Here is a 21,222-nt window from a genome sequence, read left to right as displayed (position 1 = left end):
CGCATATTTACTTACAGACGCACTTGTGTACGCAAGCAATGACACTACCGATTTTTTCCCCTCCTAACCACAAAACACTCGGAGACAGACAAGTTCAAGTCCCCACTCTTACATACTCTCAAGCTGTTCCAAACTCCTTCCAGAAATGCATTATGGAAAAAAAAAAAAAAAAAATTAATCAGCCTGTCCTATGTAGTCCAGATATCACTATAGGGAGGGCAAGCAATAAACCTAGTCTGAACTCCAGCTTACTTCTCAGTTTGATTTTAAAATCAAATCTTAACCTTTCTTCATGCTAGTCATTCTTTCAGTTCAGCTATATAAATTACTCCCTGTTTTCACTTAAAGTGATAAAATTAGAAAGCACAAAGACTTTAACTTTAGTGTGTGTGGGAGGAACTTTCTCCCCCCACCCCTGACTTTTTCAGTGCAACTCAGCAACTTTCAGTTACACAAATGCAGCTCTACAAACAGTCTTTTTGGCAAAGATTAACCAAGATTTCTCAGTGTGGCAGACTGATCGAAGTGTTAAAAAAGCAGAGGCTGTTCTGTTTCATAATGTATCATTACTATTTGCATTTCAAAGGGAAAACGCTTTATCATAGTCTGATCCAACTTTATAAAAAACTCATAGCAAGGTAACTTAGTATTACAAATTTATTTAGTTTCTTCAAAGTAATTTTTCAGAATTGAAAATTTCACACATATAAAACAACTTCAACTTCTATGCATTAAAACCGAAGTATGGATTTTTTTTATTTAAAGGAAGTGCTGTGCTTTTTTTTTTTTTTAAACATCTCATGAACCAAATTCTTCAGTTATAAAGCTGATAAAAATAAGTGATGCACCACATTTTTTTTTTCTTTAACATGTTAAATTCATCTCTTTGGGAAACAAGATTTTTTTTTTTTTTAAATTGTATCATGAAAGATACAGACCTGAAAAAGGATAAACAATCATACACAAGGAATAAACATTACACAGAGTAATTCAGACATTTTATAAAGAGATCTGGAAAAGTACCTAAAATAGTGATATTTATTTAGTATAAAATTTCAATAATAAAATATTGCTCATAATAAATAAGAAAGCATGAGTTTCATTAATACTGTTCTCCCCTTAAAGCTCTCTTGGATGTAACATGATCAGACCTTACCAAAACTCTAATTTTATTTTTTCTCTGTATGAAGGAGGCAGGTTTACAGGCTTCAAGTCATTCTTTGCTAGAAACAATTTTATTATCAATGAAACACAGAATTTATTTCAAGGCTCATGCGTAGTTATGGGCAAAAAAAAATATCCCTAAGTGTGAATAAACCTTATTACAGTAGATTTTAATATATAAAAATATTTGCCTTTTTTGTTAAAACCGAAGTGGAATAAGACTTCTCATGGATTATGAATGCAAAGAGAAAGCTGCCCAAGTTTCCTCAAAAGCTTCTAAATATCTGTGCAGCTGTACTTAATGGTTATCAAAGTTGTTAGGGAAAGTTAGCTCTATAGGGGGATAGAAGTTGTATCCCCTTTATATGGGGACATTTGATTTCATCCCTGCTCGTCCCATCTGTAGACACGGCAGTTTGGAGTAGTTCTTCAGCAGCTGCTCAATAGCAATATGACGGACGTTGAGCTCTGAGGCCAGAGAGTCCTTTTCTTGGACTTGCTGCGTCAGCTCTTCAAACACGTCTGCAAGAACATCATTAGGTTAACGCACTTGGTCCCTGTACTTTCACAGAGTTAAGCAGCAGTGCCGAACATTACGGTGACAGAGGCACGGACACTTAAGTGGGCTCATGCACAAGACCACCACTTTTTCTGGTTCCAGCACAGCCTGGTGTATGCATTGTAAACTGACCAGCATCACCAGTTCATAGTTTTAGGTCACCTGAGCCAGGGTGGATCAGTTTATAACTCAAAATGAAGTTGATTCCAGTCAAAAAACTTAAAGAAAATATTGTGTTCAAGTGCCAGTTGGCAATGCACAAGGAGGTTACATAATAAAAGCACCGAGAAGTTTCTTGTTTTACATGGAAACATGATATACAGAGATTTCAGTTCAAAACTTAGCTGGTATCACAATTCCTTTTTTAAACAGGATCTTCTTTATTACAAAGCAACACAAACCCGAAACAAAGAGTATTGAAAAATTCTCACCCTGGATTTGCTTGAGCAGTTTTTCATTAAGTTGCTTTAACTCTCCAGGAGTCATCACCGTCACTGTAACAATAAAATCTGTTATTACTGCTACCGAAGTCACATAAGCATCCCTAAGCAGACTCCCATTTTCTGAAATTGTCATCATTTGCATCCTCATAATCAACAGATATGTGGCAGTGAGTCAGAGGCAACATTATTTATCAGTCCTTCGTGGAAAGTTTGAAAATTCTCTCTTTTATGTTGACATAGACAAGGATTGACTCCATAGGAAAGCCCCTTCTTCAATGTCAAAAAGCTGGAAACTCAAGCTGGAACAGAAGTGTCCAGAACCAGACTTGCTTGTAAATTGCTTGACACCTTTAAATACTGTACTCTCCTCTGACTGCAAAACATGGTTTCCACAGTGTAACCCCTGCAAATACATCTGTTTAATGGTGGGCAAGTGGGCAATTCTGAGGTAAGTCCTGCTACATTTGCAAGCCTACAGAAAACGGCTTCTTGACAGAATTTGCAGCATGCAGCAACCTGTTCTGGCTATCAAGTTTTGTGCTTCATGCATATAATAATAATGTATACAGTTTCCACTGAGTAACTCAGTGAAAAATGAAGAAAAATCCTAGTTTGATACAAAGACCAACATATAAAAACAGGTTTACTTCTCACTTTCTTGTGCTATGTTCCTAGTGAGAACTAACTCCGCATGATCCAAAAACCCTCTGTATCTCGGGTTATGTGTACAGTGATCCTCCTTATTGAAAATATATATATATATTTAATCTCAGAGGATGTAATTGTGAAGGTATTCTGTGCTGCCCTTGATCAACAGCAGCAAGTAGGGAAGCACTGCCCTGCTTCCTAGAAATCCTTCAACCCAGCAGTGGGGGGACAGGTTGGTGCCATGCCTGCTTTTGAGATGCCCTAAGGCAACACGGCGAAAAGCGACAAGCCTGATCACCACAAGAGGATGCAGGGCACTGAAACAGCTTTAAGATCTTATAATTTTTAAATGTTGTTTTTAAACAATGCTGCAGCTTAGCAAAGCTCTCACTGTATACTTAGGAAAAACCTACGCTGCAATCACGCAGCTTTTGTTCAGAGATTTCTCAGTGCAAGAATTTTCTATACTGTAAATTTAAAGCATAAGTTCTGAAAAGGATGGGTTTTGATTTGATTATTCTAAGCCTTCTCTTTCAACCCTTCTCACATCTTGCAGTTGTAGGATACTAGCTTTCTCTTGCTATTACCAAACCAAAGTAGTTGGCAATAGCTAAGATAACCTACTTCTTACTCAAGACAAAGCCATGCAAGAGAACCACATCCACCTTTCTCCTCCAACAGCCAGGTACAGTCGTGCTCCTTCCTACCTTCAGCTATTGATAGAAAAGAAGATTCTTTTCTCGCACCTTACCATCCTTTAACACTTTAAGTTCCATGAAAACCCTGATTGGATTTAATATAATAACTGACAGCTTTAAAAAGAAATTCAATAACCCCCCCCCCCCCCCCCCTTTCTATACTCAGTGGTAGGATGTTACTTCCCATTTCTTCATTATTTTCATCAACATTTCATCAACTGCAGCAGACAGGCAGGTCCACACATTTCATGTGTGTATCAGAACAGGACTGTTTCATGTCACATGATTCTGATACAGATGGGAAAGGGAGAAGGAACAGAACACTGAATTTAAATAAAAGATTATCCTATCCATGGCTGAGGTAAATTATAAAGAAATATTGACCAAGCTATTTACAGTTACATTAACAATACAGGTTTTTAGTAGATAATATGTTGTTACAGTGTAGGTACTGCAATAAGGTGGTACCTAATGCTGGCAGAGAAAGTCTAGGTTTTTCTCCAAAATACAAACTTTATATAATAAGAGTCTCCAAATGAATGTCTTTTAAAGCAAAATACTGTAAAAAGATTAAAAAAACCCTACAATACAAAGCAAAAATGCCTCAAAAGTGCATTACACAGTAGTGACAGAAGGAAAAAAAAAATCTGTTATGCTCAAAAGAGCTTTATGCTCCCCCGTCCCAAAATCAGAGATCAGAGAGATAAATTCCAAGTCACTAACTTCAGTTAGATAACCCCATAAACCAGGTCAAGCTTTCATAATTCCTCTGTTAACTCCTGTCCTGATTTATGTAATCCCAATTTATGACTCCAGAGGACAGGTGGTCAAACAGCACAGTATATCTGTTTTGATTTATGGCTTTAAGACTACTAATTCACTACAAATGCAATATGAAGCATCATATACCAGTTAAATGAAATCCTTTTATAAAGAATGTGAAATGACTGAACTTTGTATGGACATGTTTGCTACTTTGTAAAAAAAATGGGAGTCTAAAGAAACAGATTCCAACTTTTTACAGTACCTCTTTCTCACTATCCCGACATTCTGAATTCCATTATTACCTTCTTTTTCATTACCTAATTTTCCACTGAATATTTTACCAGCTTTTTTGTCTTCTTTCTCAGCTCTTTTGAAATTCAGAAACTCTCTCCAATTACTTTTCTCATCTACAGACATAAGAGTGGATGTATTCCAGTTTGGGGCTAGGCACTGTTTAAAAGCAGGATGGTATCTGCAGAGATCTCTAGGAACCTACATCCTAACACATTTCATGTGGGCCAATTCCAGAGACACTTCAATATCCTAGATTTTTCTAAATACTTCTTCTAGTGACCTTCTTAAATAATGAGAAAACTTACGAGAAAAGCTGCTTTCAGTATCAAAAGAATTGCTCAGCTCTACTGCTACAGCCTTTAAGAGGACATGATGGCATAACAGCCTTTTTATTTTCTTATGCTCAATAAACAGAAGAAAAAAAATCTAGTGAAATGCACAAGGAAAGTCTGCTACTGTTAAGAATGTTTACACAAGTTTGCTCTGCTACCTTACTTCTAATTTCCCCTGTTGCTTAGGGCAGCTCTCTGTAAAATGTTAACTCAAGGCACCGCACAAGTTCAAGACGACAGTTGTTTTCAGGAGCTTAGTTATCTCCACAGGCAGGACTGTGCAACTGCCAGGACCGACACATTAAAGTGACTGCAATCAACCGTAACAGTATTTTTTTCTTTTTTGCATAAATTAGGCACATCCTATATCACATTTGAGTCTAACGAAGAGGAAAACAAAAACCAATCAAACCACCCCCCCTCATCAACCATACTCTCCACACTATTTGCCTAGCCATGTAGCCTTTTTCTTCAGATTTTACAGTAACTCCAAACTGTTCAGAGATGCATTTCAGGCTGTGAATTAATACCCCGTGGGGACATTAACTGGTCAAGAGATATTTCAAAGAATGCCCTTACTTGCTAGGTTGCGTGTAAACAGATATATACTTACGTTCTTCCCTGCTGTATTGAGGATGCCTTCTATGACCACTGGTGAGTGAACCATCTTCAGCTTTTTCAGCTTTCTGGGCTTGGTTGCGATTAGACCACAAAACACTGCTGCAACAGAAGGTAGCACCGGTTTCTTGTAACACACCAAGTCTGAAGTCAGTGGATTCTCTTTGTTCCAAAAGAGTTTGTGAGCAGCTTGAGATGCCTCCAGAATTCCCATCTATCCATTTTGCAGAGTATCTAGGTACTGGGGAGTCAAACTGTGGGAGTAATTTTCTATCAGTCTGATGTCTGAAGTTAAAAAGCTGGTGTCGGGATGCTTTTGAGCTTTCCCGATCGGAGTCTAAATCCTTGTTTTGTGCGTACTGTATGATCCAGTTAATTTTTTTGCTCAAGATATTCTTTACTTCTGCATATGGACTTTTAGAGAGCTTTGATCGTGGACAGTCCTGATTTGCTATTAAGTGGAATTTTTCAAAGCAGTCTCTGTGCCCCCTTAAAGATCTTGTATGTAGAAGATCTGACTTTGGGACTCCTATAAAGACACAATAGAAAAAAGTTCACTTACTGTATACTCAAGTAATTTTTCAAAACCTTTACTCACAAGCAACCAAGAAAACAAAAACTTAACTGACGTTTTCCTATTAACAGTCTAATCACTGAAGCAAACCAGGGTATGTGATACTCTCAATTTTTTTGAAATTCCACTCAGTCTTGATTCCTTAGCATACAAAGTGTTTTGCACACAGTAATCTCTAGTGCAGGACTTACAGATTACCTGCACATGCCTCTTGGATGATAACACAGGTGAAGCAAACTGCTAACTCTGCACATATTGCATCACACCTATACACAAGCATGTAAGCTGTAGAAGTAAAATAATCCCAAGCATATGTCAGAAAGTTCTATAGAACAATAGTGAAGAGCATTTTGAGAGCAGTCATTCATGCTCCCATCCTCTATGGATAATGTTATGAGCCAGCCACTCAACAAATACTGCAGTGTGCGAGCTTGTGTCATCCAAGCAGTCAAACATAATTCAGGCTTCAGTCTTAGTTTATTATTTCGCATCAGTACAAGCCTGTAGCCTAGCTAGAGAAGCAAGTTCTAATACTGTCGACACTTGCCAACATTAAACTGTCCTGAAGTTAATTTCATGTAAGATGGATGTTTATTCTCCTCTTCGCTTGTCCTCCTTCAAAGACTACTCATATAGCTACAGCAGGTAACTTACTCAAACCTCAAACTAATTGATAGTGATTGACATGTTAAAAAGGAACACAATCTGTGAAGATCTACAGTTGGTGAGTGAACACAGATGGTATGAGAAATGACTATTTCAGAAAGTTAATAGTACTCCAGTACAAAATTACTTTCTGCAACTTCAGTGGGTATTTATTTTTCTTCAGATTCACCTACACAGTAGATTCAGTATCCAAGTCCAGAATCGTGATCAGTTCAACATTTCTCAACACCCAGTATACTACTTGGGAAGTTCCCAATATTATGAAAAACAGTTCTGTCAAACAAGTTTCTCACTGCACGTAACAAATAATATACCTGTGAACCACTGGTTGAAAGTGCTCAATGCTTACTGACACCAGAATACTTAAATCAACATATGAAAATGTAATTTGATCTTTGAAACTAGGCGACATGAACCAAGCTGCAGCCATTTTACCTTTTAGCACATAAGGAAGCAGATAAAAGTGGTTAAAATTAAAGGAAAACCATGAAATGCAACAGGTAACAAAATTTGAATAGAGACTTTAACAAGCAATTAGCAGAAAGCTACATGTTACAAGAATTCGCAGTTATATCTGACTTACCCTCTTAAATTTTTGTTGTAAACTTTAAGCCCCCCACCCCAAACAATTAACAAATGATAAGCTGTTTTTTTAATTGATTAAATTCTGCAAAATCCCAAACTACTCTCAAAACTAAACTACAAAGGTAAAATTCTTAACATGAAACTACTGAAAACAAACCCAAGTACTTAATTTTGATTAACTCACTTGCTGGTAACTGGTGTTTCAAGTTGGAGAGTTCAAATATTGAGAGTAGCCATAATAAATTTTTGATTTTCCACTCTTTGGGCAGCGTTGAAACTCAAGAGTATTACTGTTCTGGCCGAGTTTGTAAAAGCGTACACAAAATTTATGGGGCAAAATAACAAAAAGAGTGGAAAATGAAAGAAGACAGCAATGAAATTTATTTTGTGTTTAGCAGCAGGGGAGAAAGGTAAGGTCATGAAAACAGACACTCCTCCGGTCCGTGAACTAAGTATTAGAACAAACAAAAATCACATCCTAACCAGAGGCACCTTTTAAGAAGGAAGATCCCCAGCAAAGTACAAAGACAGATTTGTCTTCATGGGTACAGAGTCAAGATTCTCACTCCACACCTCAGAATATCTTTCAGTCTCTTTCAGCAAATAAACATTCACTAACTTTTCTTAAGCTCTACATGATCACTGCCTACTTGCAAGGTGACTTTCCCCTCTATCTCCAGTGACTTTAAAAAAGAAAAAACAAACCCAAAATAAACATTTCTAGTGAAAACAAATGACTTCTTTCTTTATCAGTACAGTTTAAATATAGCAAGTCTGCTTAACTCAAGGGGCATGGTGGAAACCCTTAAATCTTTAAGCCACCAAGGAAGAGCAAACACTGTCAACTGAAGTTACACGGCGTATATTCACAACACTGCAAACCCTACAAAAACAGACCGTTTTGTTCAATGTTAGTTGCTTTACCCAAGCGATTCTTCAACATGCTATGCTGCTGATGCTTAGAGCGCTTTCTTTTACTTACTTCTGTAAGCGTCATCAGATTGGCTGAAAAAACAAGTTTTACATAATTTTCAATATAATAATGCTCAGGAACCCACCGAACAATTTGACCATAAGATGAATGAATGAAGCCAATGTCTTCTGATCACAGAACAGAGTAATCCTGTCTAAAGCAAATACTTGAAGATTTGGTGAAGAAGAGGAAAGAGACCTGCAGGAAGCACAGTTAGTAAATCTAGGACAAATGCAGTTTTACATTGATTGTTTCTAGTTCACTGCTGCTAACAGGCAGTAACATCTGTTTTGCTCTCAGGATACCAGCCTTCTCCCAACTCAAAAATCAAACATACCTACCAAGTTTTTACTTCTCCTTATTCTCCCCTGCATCCCCCTCCTTCCCCAAAACTAGGGAAAGAACTACTGCACTGTTTCAATTAAAACCAGAAAAACTGAATCTTGCAAGTTTAATGAAATATTTCTAGAGCTGGCACTAAAGGCATAGCCTCTTGCAGCTAGGTCCTCTGCCTGGCACATCTGAAGAAGCAGGTCAGACTACACTTCCTCGCATATACACACGATCACTTCTGGGGCAACCACAAAAGAAACACCTGCACAACAAATGATAGAATACTGCAGTCTCACTTAAAAGAAATTCCTTTGAGGCTTTCTGCTTCATTATTTTCATGAGAGTAACATGTTGCTTGTCCAATAGGACAGGGGTGTGAGACCACACAAAATAAACCACACACAATTTCAGTTATACAAAAAAAGAAGCGCAGCATGACTTTATGAAGCCCCATCTGATTTTTATGTCTAAGCCAGAAGTTCAAGGCTACTCAAGTCTTTCCTTCTGACAAATTTATCTTTTAAAAGAGTTCTGAACATTGTTAACTACCCCACTCTAGAGGCATGCTGCTCAAAGTAATCTCCTTTACCAGAACTCACTAATATCATGTATGCCTGAAATTAGCAACTATTAAAAAAGTTACTTCGAAAGTCTAAGTTTTGCTATTTATATGCCATGTATTAGCCATAACATCACTATTTCTGAACATAGGGGAAGTCATTACAAAATATATCCAGTATATAAGAATAAGACCCGCCCCTCCCCCCCGCCCGACCAGAATTTACAGCCTTCCCCATCTCTTACTCCACTGAAAAAACCCAAAATATCTAAATACTCTTCAATATAGTAGGGAACAGAAAATGTACGAAACCAAACCAGTTTTGTACAGAATTGCTAACAGACTTGCTTCAGCTTTCACATAACTAGTTTGGATTTCTATTGTAACAAACACATGCAAAAAAAAAAAAAAAACAAAAAAAAAAAACAAAACAAAACAACCCTCAATCTTTCTTTTGTACTAAGGTGACAATTAGTCCTTTCCTATACAGAGAACGTGAATAACATCAGCCACTAACCTTCTGGAATTGCATCCCAAGAGCCGAGCATTCACAGCAGCTGCTGTGCCAGCACAAACTAGTAATAACGTACCAGCATTACAGCAAGTGAGAGTACATTTCTTTGACACAAATCCTTCTGTTGTGGGCATTACCATCAGCTTTAGGAGGCGGAAAAGATGCCTGTTTCTTTTTGGTAAGACTTAATACTCCAGTCAGATTACTTCATATTTTACCCTTCATCACAATTGCAGAAAAATCTACCAGCTGGTAAACTGGTATGGATCAAACAAATGATATATAAAGATGATTCAGTTTTAGAAGACATTACTTTATTCAACACCACACACAAAGAGACAAATAAAACAAGGTAAGACTTCTGTACATTACAAGAAGTAATATTGCAATTTTGATAAACAGCTATTGTTGGTTCTGGGGATTTTCACAGGGTTTCAGTTCTGTCTCAATGTTCCTGTTTGTTAATATCCATGTCAGCCTTTTTATTTTTTGGCTGGTTCTTCAAGTCAGCAATCATACAGCCATCGACATTTTTTTCCACATTTCTAGGTATGTGTACATTTGTCCCTTGTCTTATTGTCCAAGAATAGGATTGCAGACTATGTCCAAGTATGTCCTACCCTTGATACTTATTTCTTCAGAGAAGGAAAAAGAACCTCAAAAAGCAGCGAAAAGCCCACAACCATCCAAAGCAGGGAAGTCTCATCTGTGGCAAAAAAAATGCCACCAAATTTCAATAACATCTAGAAGACCATATCTAACTACCTTATGACAGCTGATGCTATTGGAAACAAGCTCATGCCAGAGATCATTCGTCAAGTGAACAAGATTCACAGGATGATACCAAACCTTAAGACAAATCATAAAAGAATGTGTTTACCATCCATTATTTGCTTCTGATTCTGGTAACTCATGTGTCCCAGACGAAATATGAATTGTATCACTTTACTCAGCAATATCTTTGTATGTTGAGCACTTCTAAGAACAGGACTGCTTATTTAAAAGCCTAGTATTTAGGCAAAAAAAAGGCCCCTTTGAATATTTCCATTTGTAAGCTATGCACAGCAGAAACTCCTCTATACTGGTACGGTTCTCAACATAATGAGCCCTAATCCACTCCTACAAAATAATTTTGTAAATGAATGACTAGCAATCAGGCAATTTATACAGTAATACACATTTTTTTAACTTCTAGTTATTCATTAGTGCAACGTAGCAGAGAGCAGGGAGAATATTTACCATATAACCAGGTGTGTAACCACATCTCAATAAATTCCACCCATTTTAAAGCATTTGTACTTGAAAGTAAATCAGTTTCCATCATATTAAAGTTCTGGGTTTTTTTTTTTAAAGGAAGAACTCTATAAAGACTGTATTTCTGCCTTTGCAACTGATTCTTTGACAATTATGTATAACTCTTCATGATAAAGATGCAGAAGTTGAAATGTTTGCTCACATTAGTATATAAAGCTGACTAGAATAGTTGTCTTATTTGGAGATTATAATAATAACAAACAAGTTCAACTCAAGAGGAATGCTCTTTAATACCAAGACTACTTCACATCCCTTAAACAAATGTTTTCATTAAAAAAAAAAAAAACAAACAGCGATCATTAGCCTGCTTGTTTATTGTCCACAGTGGGTTTTTTAATTTGTTTGTTATTCTTTTTTAAAAAAACTTCTTATTTGGTCTTTCAGCTCCATCAGCTGAAAATAATGTTAAAGAAAGCCTGCATTCCCTTCTTAGCAATTTATAACCCAATGCTGGAAAGTAATTGTTTTTGCAATAGTGAATAACTGTAGCTTGAGCAGCTGAAGAGGAAAAAAACCCAGAATTTAAGATGGAGTGAACTAAAGTTAACAAGAATACTTCTAGACACACAAATAGTCAATTATAAGTTTGTACTATGACATTCATTAATTAAAGCCATATTAAAGTCACTTTAAAGACTTCACAAACACTTATGAATAAGATTTATACCTGACCATAGAGAAAGGAAAAGAAAAGCTGCCTTCTCAGTATAATGCTAGCGTCCACCATACATATAGCTTTCATAAGTGTGTAAAGTACATGCGGTTATTAAGGACAGTCAAAGGAGAGTGAATGCACTTCATAATACAAATTTGTATAGTGCTGGCAACATGAGTGAAATTATCTGTTTGAGTCAGAACACTTAGAAAAGGTTCACCTCTAGTTTTAGCTAGTTGTGGAGACGGCCTTCAAAGCCAGTGAAGAAATGCTTCTCAGGCACAATTCACCGCATCCTAAATAGAAAGATTTGTGATAGGCACCGATGCTTTTTCCTTTAATCCTATAAGTAAGCAAGAACCCTTGTGAAAAGCACAGTCTGTGGCTGCCTACTTCAAGAGCCCCAGCTTTCACTACACATTCCAGCTGCTGCTCCCGTCAGCCGTCCATCTCACACACATCCAGTACTGCTCTGGAAACAGGGATGTTGAGCCAGCTCATGAAACAGCTCCTGAACAACTGCCAGCATCCACTTGCAACGCTAAGATCAGATGAGCTGAAGTTTGGTTTACCTAGTGTACAGGGCTAAGACCTGCAGCAGACAGGGAAATGCTTCACAAGACATCAAACATTCACGTTCATCGATTCTAAGCCACTGCTGCATATTAGTCTGCTCAGAGCAGGTTCCAAGGCCTGTTCAAAATACATTAAATAAAACCAACCCATGATGACCTCCAACAAGTCATCCACACATCTAAATGACAAAGGGTGGGGAAAACTGATATACTTCAGTTGTACAATTCTGCCAACACTCAAAAATGGGATCATTAGAGACATATATCTCCAATACGTCTGCCTGACAAGACATAAAGCCAACTGCTATTTTTAAGTGTATGCATGCAATTTCATTTGAGTTAAATCTTGTGATTTATTAGATTGGCTAGAAGGAAAATGCCAGTGCTATTCAATAACTTCCAAAAACAGACACGTGGTGAAGATTAGATATTATCTTGTTCATAAATTAAAGTTCTCTCCTCACTTTCATATGATAAAGCCAGTGTATTCCATACATCAGGTGTGCACACAAATCATCTCCTGCTGCATTTCTGTTAGCTCATTTGTATTTTAGCACATAACAAAGACATCCTATATGAGACAGAACAGAGATCCAATTGACCCTTTAAACACATTTTCAAAATTCATGTTCCCTATAAACTACTTTACTGCCTAAGAAGAGAGTTTACTACTGTATTAGACAAGCCAATACATTCTGATGAAAATTTTACTACAAGAACTACTATGTTAAAGATGTCTCGCACTTTGTAAGAAAAAAAAAAAAAAAATCAATTAAACTGCCCCAGAAAAGAGTGGAAGCCATGAGACAGTATTTCTGCATTCTGCATGATGCCAGGTAAGTAACCTAACTGCTCAATTTACTTGTTTGCATGTACAAACCTCCCAAATTTACACACAGAGAATACAAAAATGTATTTTTAGAACCAGCCACACAACTCTACTACTACTCAGCAGTACTTATATGGCACTCAGAAGATTAAGAATAGCTTCTCCAACTATGTTTGGACTCAACTTCATAGTTAAGTGGTTTACTGGAAACTGCAGCTAGTTCCGCAAGTCCATTCAAGTTCGCAGAAATGAGTCATACGCCTGGACTGCAAATGCTACCTTAAAACAAGTTCTCATCTGTCTAGCCTAAAGGGCAACGATGAAATTTTTTAGCTTTTGTTGCCAGAATAATATATTGTATCAGTTATTATTTCATTAACATTGAAAAAAAATAAGGATATGTAATATTTTGGAACAAAATGAAATTAAACCAACAGTTTCCAATGCTTTCAGCTACACCTTACAACCCATTTTATTTCAGTGAAATATTCTTCTGTAGGGTGTAAGAAGGAAAAAGGTGAAATTTGAGTGCTTACAGCTTTTAAAAAAACAAAAAGTGGTTTAGTTGTTAAGATGAACACAAAGAACATAGAATGAGGATATTACACAAGATTTTACAGACCTTAACAGGAAAAAAAGCTATGCAATAAGACAGATTTGTTTATATCATCTATGTCTCAACCTGGAGACTGGAACGCACCAACCTCATGCTGAAATTGCCTCAAATGCTATGAGTCTATCAGCACTTTAAAGGACCATGGAAATGTAACTTATCTTAACATAAATCAGGGGAACAGACGCCCAGTACTTACACTACCTCTTCTTTTATATTACAAGACCTGGGATATGGACTGTCATTTGCTATTCAGCTGTTGTTCACCTCTAAACAGAAACGGAAGCAAGCCAGTTTGCCTGTCAGCTAGCGTTCTTTAAAATGTATAATAATAAGTAATAATAATAATAATAATAGTTACCAGCATTAGATAAGCAAAAGAGTGAATAAAAATCTGCTCAATCAATCAGATTTTCCCCTTCTATTAAGGTTTTGTCTCTGTTACAAACACTTGAATTTCAGGGAACTCATATTTTTAAATAATTCTGCATTAAGACATACCAGCATAAAAACAGGTTGATAGATATATTAGCTATGACAAATAATGTAAAGCTAAACCATAATTATTACAGTCTTTCAACTTTGAAACCTTCAGAGACAAGTCCGATGTTTGAACAAACACATTAAGTATTACGTTCCTGAAGCCGAGATTTCCACAGGCACTGTCCAGAGGATCACAAAGCGCGCATTAACGAAGGACGCATCTGCATTGCACAATGCATTCCCATGTGAAGATATCTAAACAACTCTAAGCAGCACCACAGGCAGCGCAACTGCTTAGCGCTCTAGCCGCCGCTGCGTGCTCTGTGAAACACAGGCTAGAGGGTTGCAGCCTCCTAATAGGAAAATCAGAGCACAGCCAGGTATCTCCGCACAGCACCGCATTCTTATGTGGAAACCCTACCACTGGAGTTTCAAAGCAGCTTGGAGGGACACCACATTCAGGCAGAGGGGGTTGTTTTGTTGATATAGACAGATACAGACAGCTTTTATACATACACACACATATATTTTTGTATGTTCATCACCTTCCCCCCGCCCTCCAGTTTTAACTGTAGATCTGTTGTTAGTATTGCGTATTTGCTACCAGAGTTCAGTTAATCACTTTACCATATGATAATGAAATTAAAAAGAAGAAATTTGTCTCGACCTAACACACAATACGTGGTTTCCTGGCTTATGCAATCTCGCTACGTATGAATTCAAAGCGCTTCCTGTTTCGATCCAGAGATGACCACTGTGACACCTCCTCAGAAAAACATAACAGTACACAACAATCTCTGCTGACTGTTCGCTTCGCCTGCACCAGGCGAACAAAAGCCAACATCAAACGCCAGCAGACCCACACCACCAGGATATTCTAAACTGAGAACTTTAAAACCACCGTACAGAAGCAGCTTCACGTCTTAAAATGTTAGTTTAGTATTTCTTATGTAAGTACTTTGCATATTTTAAAGTTGAAGAATCACGTTAGTATTCTGTTGTGCTACATCACCCAATAATGATCCTTCAGACGCAAAAGCTAGTTTTCCAATAAAAGTATTTGTGTGTAGCTTAGTCCACTCAGCTTCCCTGAGCATGAATCCTCAAACTAAGTGAGCAAGCGCAACAGGGACAAAAATATTGTCTGTTCAAGACGCACCACCTCCCTCCCCCTCGTTTAGACTGACGATTAGCACTACTAAACTCTCCTAGGAACGTTACTCTTTCCCCGTTCAAGAAAAGTTGATGACATGTAATAGGAGAAAGTTTAAATCTGCACCTTGGCTTTCTGTTTATTCTGTATGCCCATTTTCCCTTTTCTCCTCCCTTTGCTACCACTCTTTCAGTCAACTTCAGAGAAACAGACCCTATAATCTGTATACATCACTCCTGAATAAATTTGGGGACAGACACCATAGCTGAACTCCAAACTGCACTCAAACCACTGGTTTATGTAAATGAACTGAACCTAGTAATAAGCATAACCGCATTTTAGGCTAAGCTATCATTTTAGTTCATTAACTCACAGATGTCAGAAGACAAAGATTCACCAATACTAAACTATAATGTAATTAATAAGCACAGCTAAGTAAATTATATTTCTGTAGTGTTTTGAAACAGACTTTCTCAAATGTATATAAACAGAGGGGGTTCAGGTGGTTAAGCCCTGGGCTAGATCAGTTTCTAGTGCATGGATTTACCATAAACAGCTTCAAGCAATCAGATGCTGGCACAAAGGGAAACGGAATTGCTCTAAGTTTTGCACTAGAACATGACACCTTTTTAAAAAAGGAAATTGGGAAACCTACTTCCAGAATTTCATACATAGACTCATGGAATCATTTGGATTGGAAAAGACCTTTAAGATCATCGAGTCCAACTGTGAACCTAACACTGCCAAGCCCACCACTTGCCCTTGCACATTCATCTGCAATGCTCCCTCTTTTATCCTGACCTACCTCCTAGTGAGGACTGGACAGCTAGGAAAAATGGAAGAGGTGCTACACATTCCCCTTAAGTCAGACAGCACTTAACACATGGAAGTTAACAGGGTGTTGCAAACAGTGGGAGTACTTAAGCATCCTGCAAGATGCTGGGCTGTGACTAATAGCCTGCCTGTTCTTGAACAGCAGCTATTTCCTACTTCACTGAGGGAGAAGTTGCGCATGCACATCAACACTACAAATGTGCAAGCCTTAAGCACTGTCCTAGATGTTGCATGATTTTTTTTTTTTAAGAATAGCCTATTTCACTTCCTGAATTACTTAAAAATACATGGATGTGTTTTAATCGCTTGGGTTTTTAAATACGATGTTAAATAAAGCAGCAAACCATTAGTGAGCATGACACTTATTTGTAAGCGTGGGATAGCACATCTACAGAGTTGATACAACCTACAGTTGATTCTGTTCAACAACTAGCTATGTTATAATGCATCTGGACTTCATCAAAATGCAAGCAGGATGTTAGTATGAAAACATCTAGTATAACATTCTGTGTTAGTGAATTATCCATTTCATTCCCTACCCAGGGCTGCCCAGACACCGATATTTTAGTTGTATATAAATCAGTCTTTGTCACAGGAAAATACAGGAATGCAATAGATACATCAAAAGTAGGAAAAGCGTGACCATGGACATGGTAAAGGGCTGGCTGACGCAGTGGTTCAGCTAAAAAGTCTTATAATGATTCTTTATAAAGTCACTTACACAACCTCTGCCACTCTTAAGCCTCCTCTCCCTATAAAACCAGTAACAGTATATCTTTTCAAAGTGGTACACAGAAGATAGAATATCAGAAATTGAGGTATTTTGATGCTACAATGATCAAAGACATTAATACTTTTACTATGTAAAAGAAAAGATTAAGAATATAATAGTTCATGTAATTTCAGGTGAGCTTTCATCAATATTCTGTTCAAGTAGCCGTCGTCTTCTAAAATTAACCAAAAATTTAGAAGATTATGCAAAGTAGTCTGCTGCACAGATTATGTCTTTACTATTATCAAGACCGCTTAGAGTTCCAGGGCAGAGAAGCTGTTCCAGCTAAAACACATGATCATTTTGTAAAGCAATATCCATATCAAGTAACTTTGACAAATCCACGGCTTATCTCAAACAACGGAGCACAGAAACCATCCAGCAATTTTTTAACGCGTCTTGTTTTATTTGTTTCAACACTTCCAAAACAAAACTAGATTCTGAATGTAATCAAAGTACTTAATTCTCATTACAGCAATATGTTTTTTTTTCTCATTTTAAAGCCTAGAGTTAAGATGTTTCTCTCTCTTAATTCCACTTCATATTGAGAACCATAAGCCTATCATTTTAAAGCAGTAAGAAAACTCAAGCAGACTGACAGGCTGCCTTAGGTTAGATAGCTGCTCTGAGTTTTATCAAAAAGTGCAAATACACAAGCATGTCTCTTCCAAACAAAAGCATAAAGCATGCAAATTGCTACTGAAGTATGAAAGTATTGTTCAGATTAAATTGCCTCTAGTAGCAAAGACCTTAAAGGCATCACTACTTTTTTTAAATCAAAACACAGTACTGAGTCAGTATTTAAAAGTGATTCCAATTTGCTAAAGCATTTTTCAGCTATCTGTAATGTAAGAACAAAATTTTATCACCTATACACGCATTAAAAGTCAGATGCGCAATAGAAACAGTGCATGGCAATACATATCCTTACAAGCCCCTACATTCCAGTCAGTTTTATGCTTCTAGTATTCAGAATAAGCAACTAGATCGTTGGGTACAGTCTTCATATCTCATAGCACTTTACCCCCACAAAGACTTGATATTAAAACCTTTAGTATACTGTCATATATATCAGAGATACAGCAAATCTTACTGTCATCAAGAAATGGGACTATTTACAGAACAGCAGTAAGATCTTCATATTCAATTGCCCTATACCAATACAGATTACTCTAGGTTGTCACATACACGTACAATTTGCAAATACCACTTCATATAACTGGAACAAATTATTTTGTTGACCCCAAAATCAAGCAATAACATTTATACTTTCAAAAAAATCCTTATTTGACTTAAAAAGGGGAAATAACTAATCTATTGCTCATTCATGCCTACCACTTGATTCATACATGAAGAAGAGCAACAAGATGAATAAATTCTTTAGCAAAACAAGGTTTGAAATTCTAAAAATATCATTTTGGAGGCCAGAGAGGATGCTTACAGGATTAGTCTTTTAAGAGATTGCAAATTATAAAGTAGGAATTTTGTCTAACTTTAAGAAGCTTTGACAATGAACCCAGTTTTATCATATTACAGGTATGAACACCTTATGAAAGCAAAAATAAACAAACCTCTGATTATTTCAAGTGAAAGCGAAACACTCATCTGCTTTCAAAAAAAACCTATTATGCTTTAAAACTTACAATTTAAGTAAATTTTATACATAGACCTCTCTAACTGTTGAACAAAACCCCTGAATAAAGGCAGAAAAAAAACCCTCCTTCCAATCTGAATTAACACCAGAGGCCTAATATGAGAAGGTGAAATTAACACCAGAGCAATTCAGTAGCTCTGCAAAGAGGGGCACATCTCTACATGTAGAGGAGCAGGCGCTAGTGCACCTAGGGCACCCACCTTTACTGCAAATGAGCTATTTAGGAACCTAACAAACTAGTTTGGCCAGCAAGGAAACTTTCTAAATACACACATTTTCAAACCTAAGCCTTCACGAAAGCTTTCAGATAAGCTCAATTCGCCTTCAGCTCCAAGCTGAGCAGCCTGGGACTGAGGTTAGACGGCTCCTATTGAAACGTTACCTTCGATGTTCAGCTCAAAACAGACGTGGCAGAACGAGAGCGTTTCCTTCTCGGTCCCCAGCTTGCAGACGCTGCAGACGTTGTCATCGTCCAGGTCGATGCTGACGAACTGCTCCTCGTTCATAGTGGCCTGGGGGGGGGGCGACGAGGGACGGCAGCGTTACTCAACCGCCGCCGCGGCGAAGCGCCGGCCGCCCCGCGCCTGGGGGGGCGGCGGGCAGCACCACACGCCCACCCCGGCGGCTGCTCCGGCCCCTCGCCGAAAGCCCCGGCCCGCCGGGACGAGGCGGGCAGCGAGGGCGGGAGCGTCCCGGGAAAGTTTCTGCCTCAGAGCGCGGGGAGCGCGGCGAAGGGGGGCGGCCAGGCCGCACGGCGGGGCCGGGGCCGGCAGGGACCGAGCCCTCCCGCCGCCTCCCCGCCCGCCCCTTCCCTCCCCGGACGCTGCCCCGTCCCGTCCCGTCCCGTCCCGCTCCCCGCCAGCTCCATCCTCAGGCTCCCCATTCCCCGCTTCTCCGCGCACGGGCGGCGCAGACGCTCCGCCACCGCCAGAACCGCGACGGCCCCGGCCCCGGCCCCGGCCCCGCTCACCGCCGCGCCGTGCCGTGCCGTTCCGTGCCGCCGCCCGCCCCAGCGCCGCGCTCCACTATTGTTCGGCCGCCAGCGCCTCCGCCGCCGGAGCTCGGCGCCAGGCACCGCCCGCCGCTTCCGGCAGAGACCACGGCTCTGCGGGGGAGGGGGGACGGGGGACTCTGGAGCCGCGCTCCGCCACACCTCGGCGGCTGGCGTCTCCTCAGAGCGCAGCAACGACGGGCGAAGAGGCTCAACGAGCTAGCGGCTGCCGTCTCCCCGCTGCGCCGTGCGGCCACAGGGGCCGGCAGCTCCCCTGCCCCCGGCAGCTCCCCTGCCCCCGGCAGCAGTTGGGCTCTCCCCGAGCGCGGCTGCGGTGCCTCCCCCGCGCGGGGGGGCGGGGGTAAGTCCGCCCGGCGCCGCGGAAGCCCCGCCCCCGCGGCTCGGCGGGGCGTGTCCGCCCCGCCCCCCTCCCCGCCCCGCCCCGCCCCGCCCGGGGGAGCCGGCGGGGCAATAGCGGGCGCGGGGGTGTCCGCCGCTCCTTCGGGGCCCGATTCCGCAGTTACCGCGGCGTAGCTCCGCGCTCAGTTCGCTGGTGATGCGTAATGCGGAGCACGGCTGGGACTGGCGTCCCTTCGGTTTTGTTGGAAGTGCCAAACGCGGCTGTGCGTGGGAGCGGGGCGCAGGGGGGGGTTGCTGAACGGCGGGGAGAGAAGGCAGCCAAGCTCTGCTGCCCCGTGTGTGTGCAGAGCTGGCACATCCGTGCTGGATTTTAACGACGTCCGTTCACGGCGCGGGGTGGGAGTACTCTAACCTGAGCTTTCTAGGAAGTAAAAATTGCTCCTCGGGGCTTGTTGTTATTTTTCACTTCATGTACCTATGGAGGAAGGAAAGAAAAAAATTACCGTGGAACAGGATTAAAAGTTAGTGTGCATGGAAGGAGAAAGAGGAGAGAGGAGAATGTGAGTAAGATAGAAGCAGTCTTCAAGTCCCAAGCATACATACTCAACATGATGGAACATACCACGTACGGGCTGTGAGTACGATCTGAATGGAAAGTAAAACCAAGCCAGGTCTGCGCTTGCACTTTGGAGATGAAGCCACGGCTGGTAGATGGTATCGTCTTGAGAATTTCCACAACTGACGGAAATTACGTACAACACGTTCCTACGTGTCAAAGTAGGATTATTTATGAAAGCACAAAGTAATCTCCCAGAATCTCCCCTGTCGAAACACATGTCTCTCTACAGTTTTTATTGTTTCTTTTACTGTATTTTCTTGGGGCATTTTCTTCAATTTTATCAAAAAGAAAGAAAAAAGAAATCCCACGCTGTGTTAGAGTCCCTGCCTTCACAGCTCCTAAGTAGCGATTCGACTTTAGATTTGCTTCTGTCGGAGGATGACGGAGCATATTTCACCCCGCAGCTTCCTCAAATTGTTTCTCCCACCGGCTGACACTGGATTTGGGAGAGGGGTTGCATTTCCTTTGCCCCATGCTTGTCTGCTTTTTGGATAGACGTGAAGAGTGGCAAAGAAGCAGCAGCCTGACTTCATTGCAAAAGCAATATTAAGACAGAAAAAAAGACATGAGGCTGGGGCAGAAGAATTAAAAATAGAAAGGAGAGACTGGACAGATGATGTAAATGGTAAATCTATAAATATTGGA

The 21,222-nt window shown here is 39.8% G+C and overlaps 1 protein-coding gene across 1 annotated transcript; it reads right to left on the bottom strand.

Annotated features, from left to right (window-relative positions):
- Positions 1 to 643: 643 nt before the first annotated feature.
- On the bottom strand, positions 644 to 19,800 carry LOC309604454 (protein EURL). Its single transcript, XM_082337830.1, has 5 exons — positions 19,578 to 19,800; positions 18,990 to 19,119; positions 5,517 to 6,050; positions 2,155 to 2,217; positions 644 to 1,686 (listed from the first exon to the last, which is right to left on the bottom strand). Exons 2-5 carry the CDS (start codon positions 19,111 to 19,113, stop codon positions 1,526 to 1,528), a joined length of 882 nt encoding a protein of 293 aa, XP_082193956.1. The 5' UTR covers positions 19,114 to 19,119; positions 19,578 to 19,800; the 3' UTR covers positions 644 to 1,525.
- Between the last annotated feature and the right edge of the window lie 1,422 nt (positions 19,801 to 21,222).

The sequence above is a fragment of the Platalea leucorodia genome, assembly GCF_965183815.1.
Source record: "Platalea leucorodia genome assembly, chromosome: 2".
NCBI classification, from domain to species: Eukaryota; Metazoa; Chordata; class Aves; order Pelecaniformes; family Threskiornithidae; genus Platalea; species Platalea leucorodia.
The sequence above is the reverse complement of the archived record's forward strand: the minus strand, read 5'-3'. Positions and strand labels throughout refer to the sequence as shown.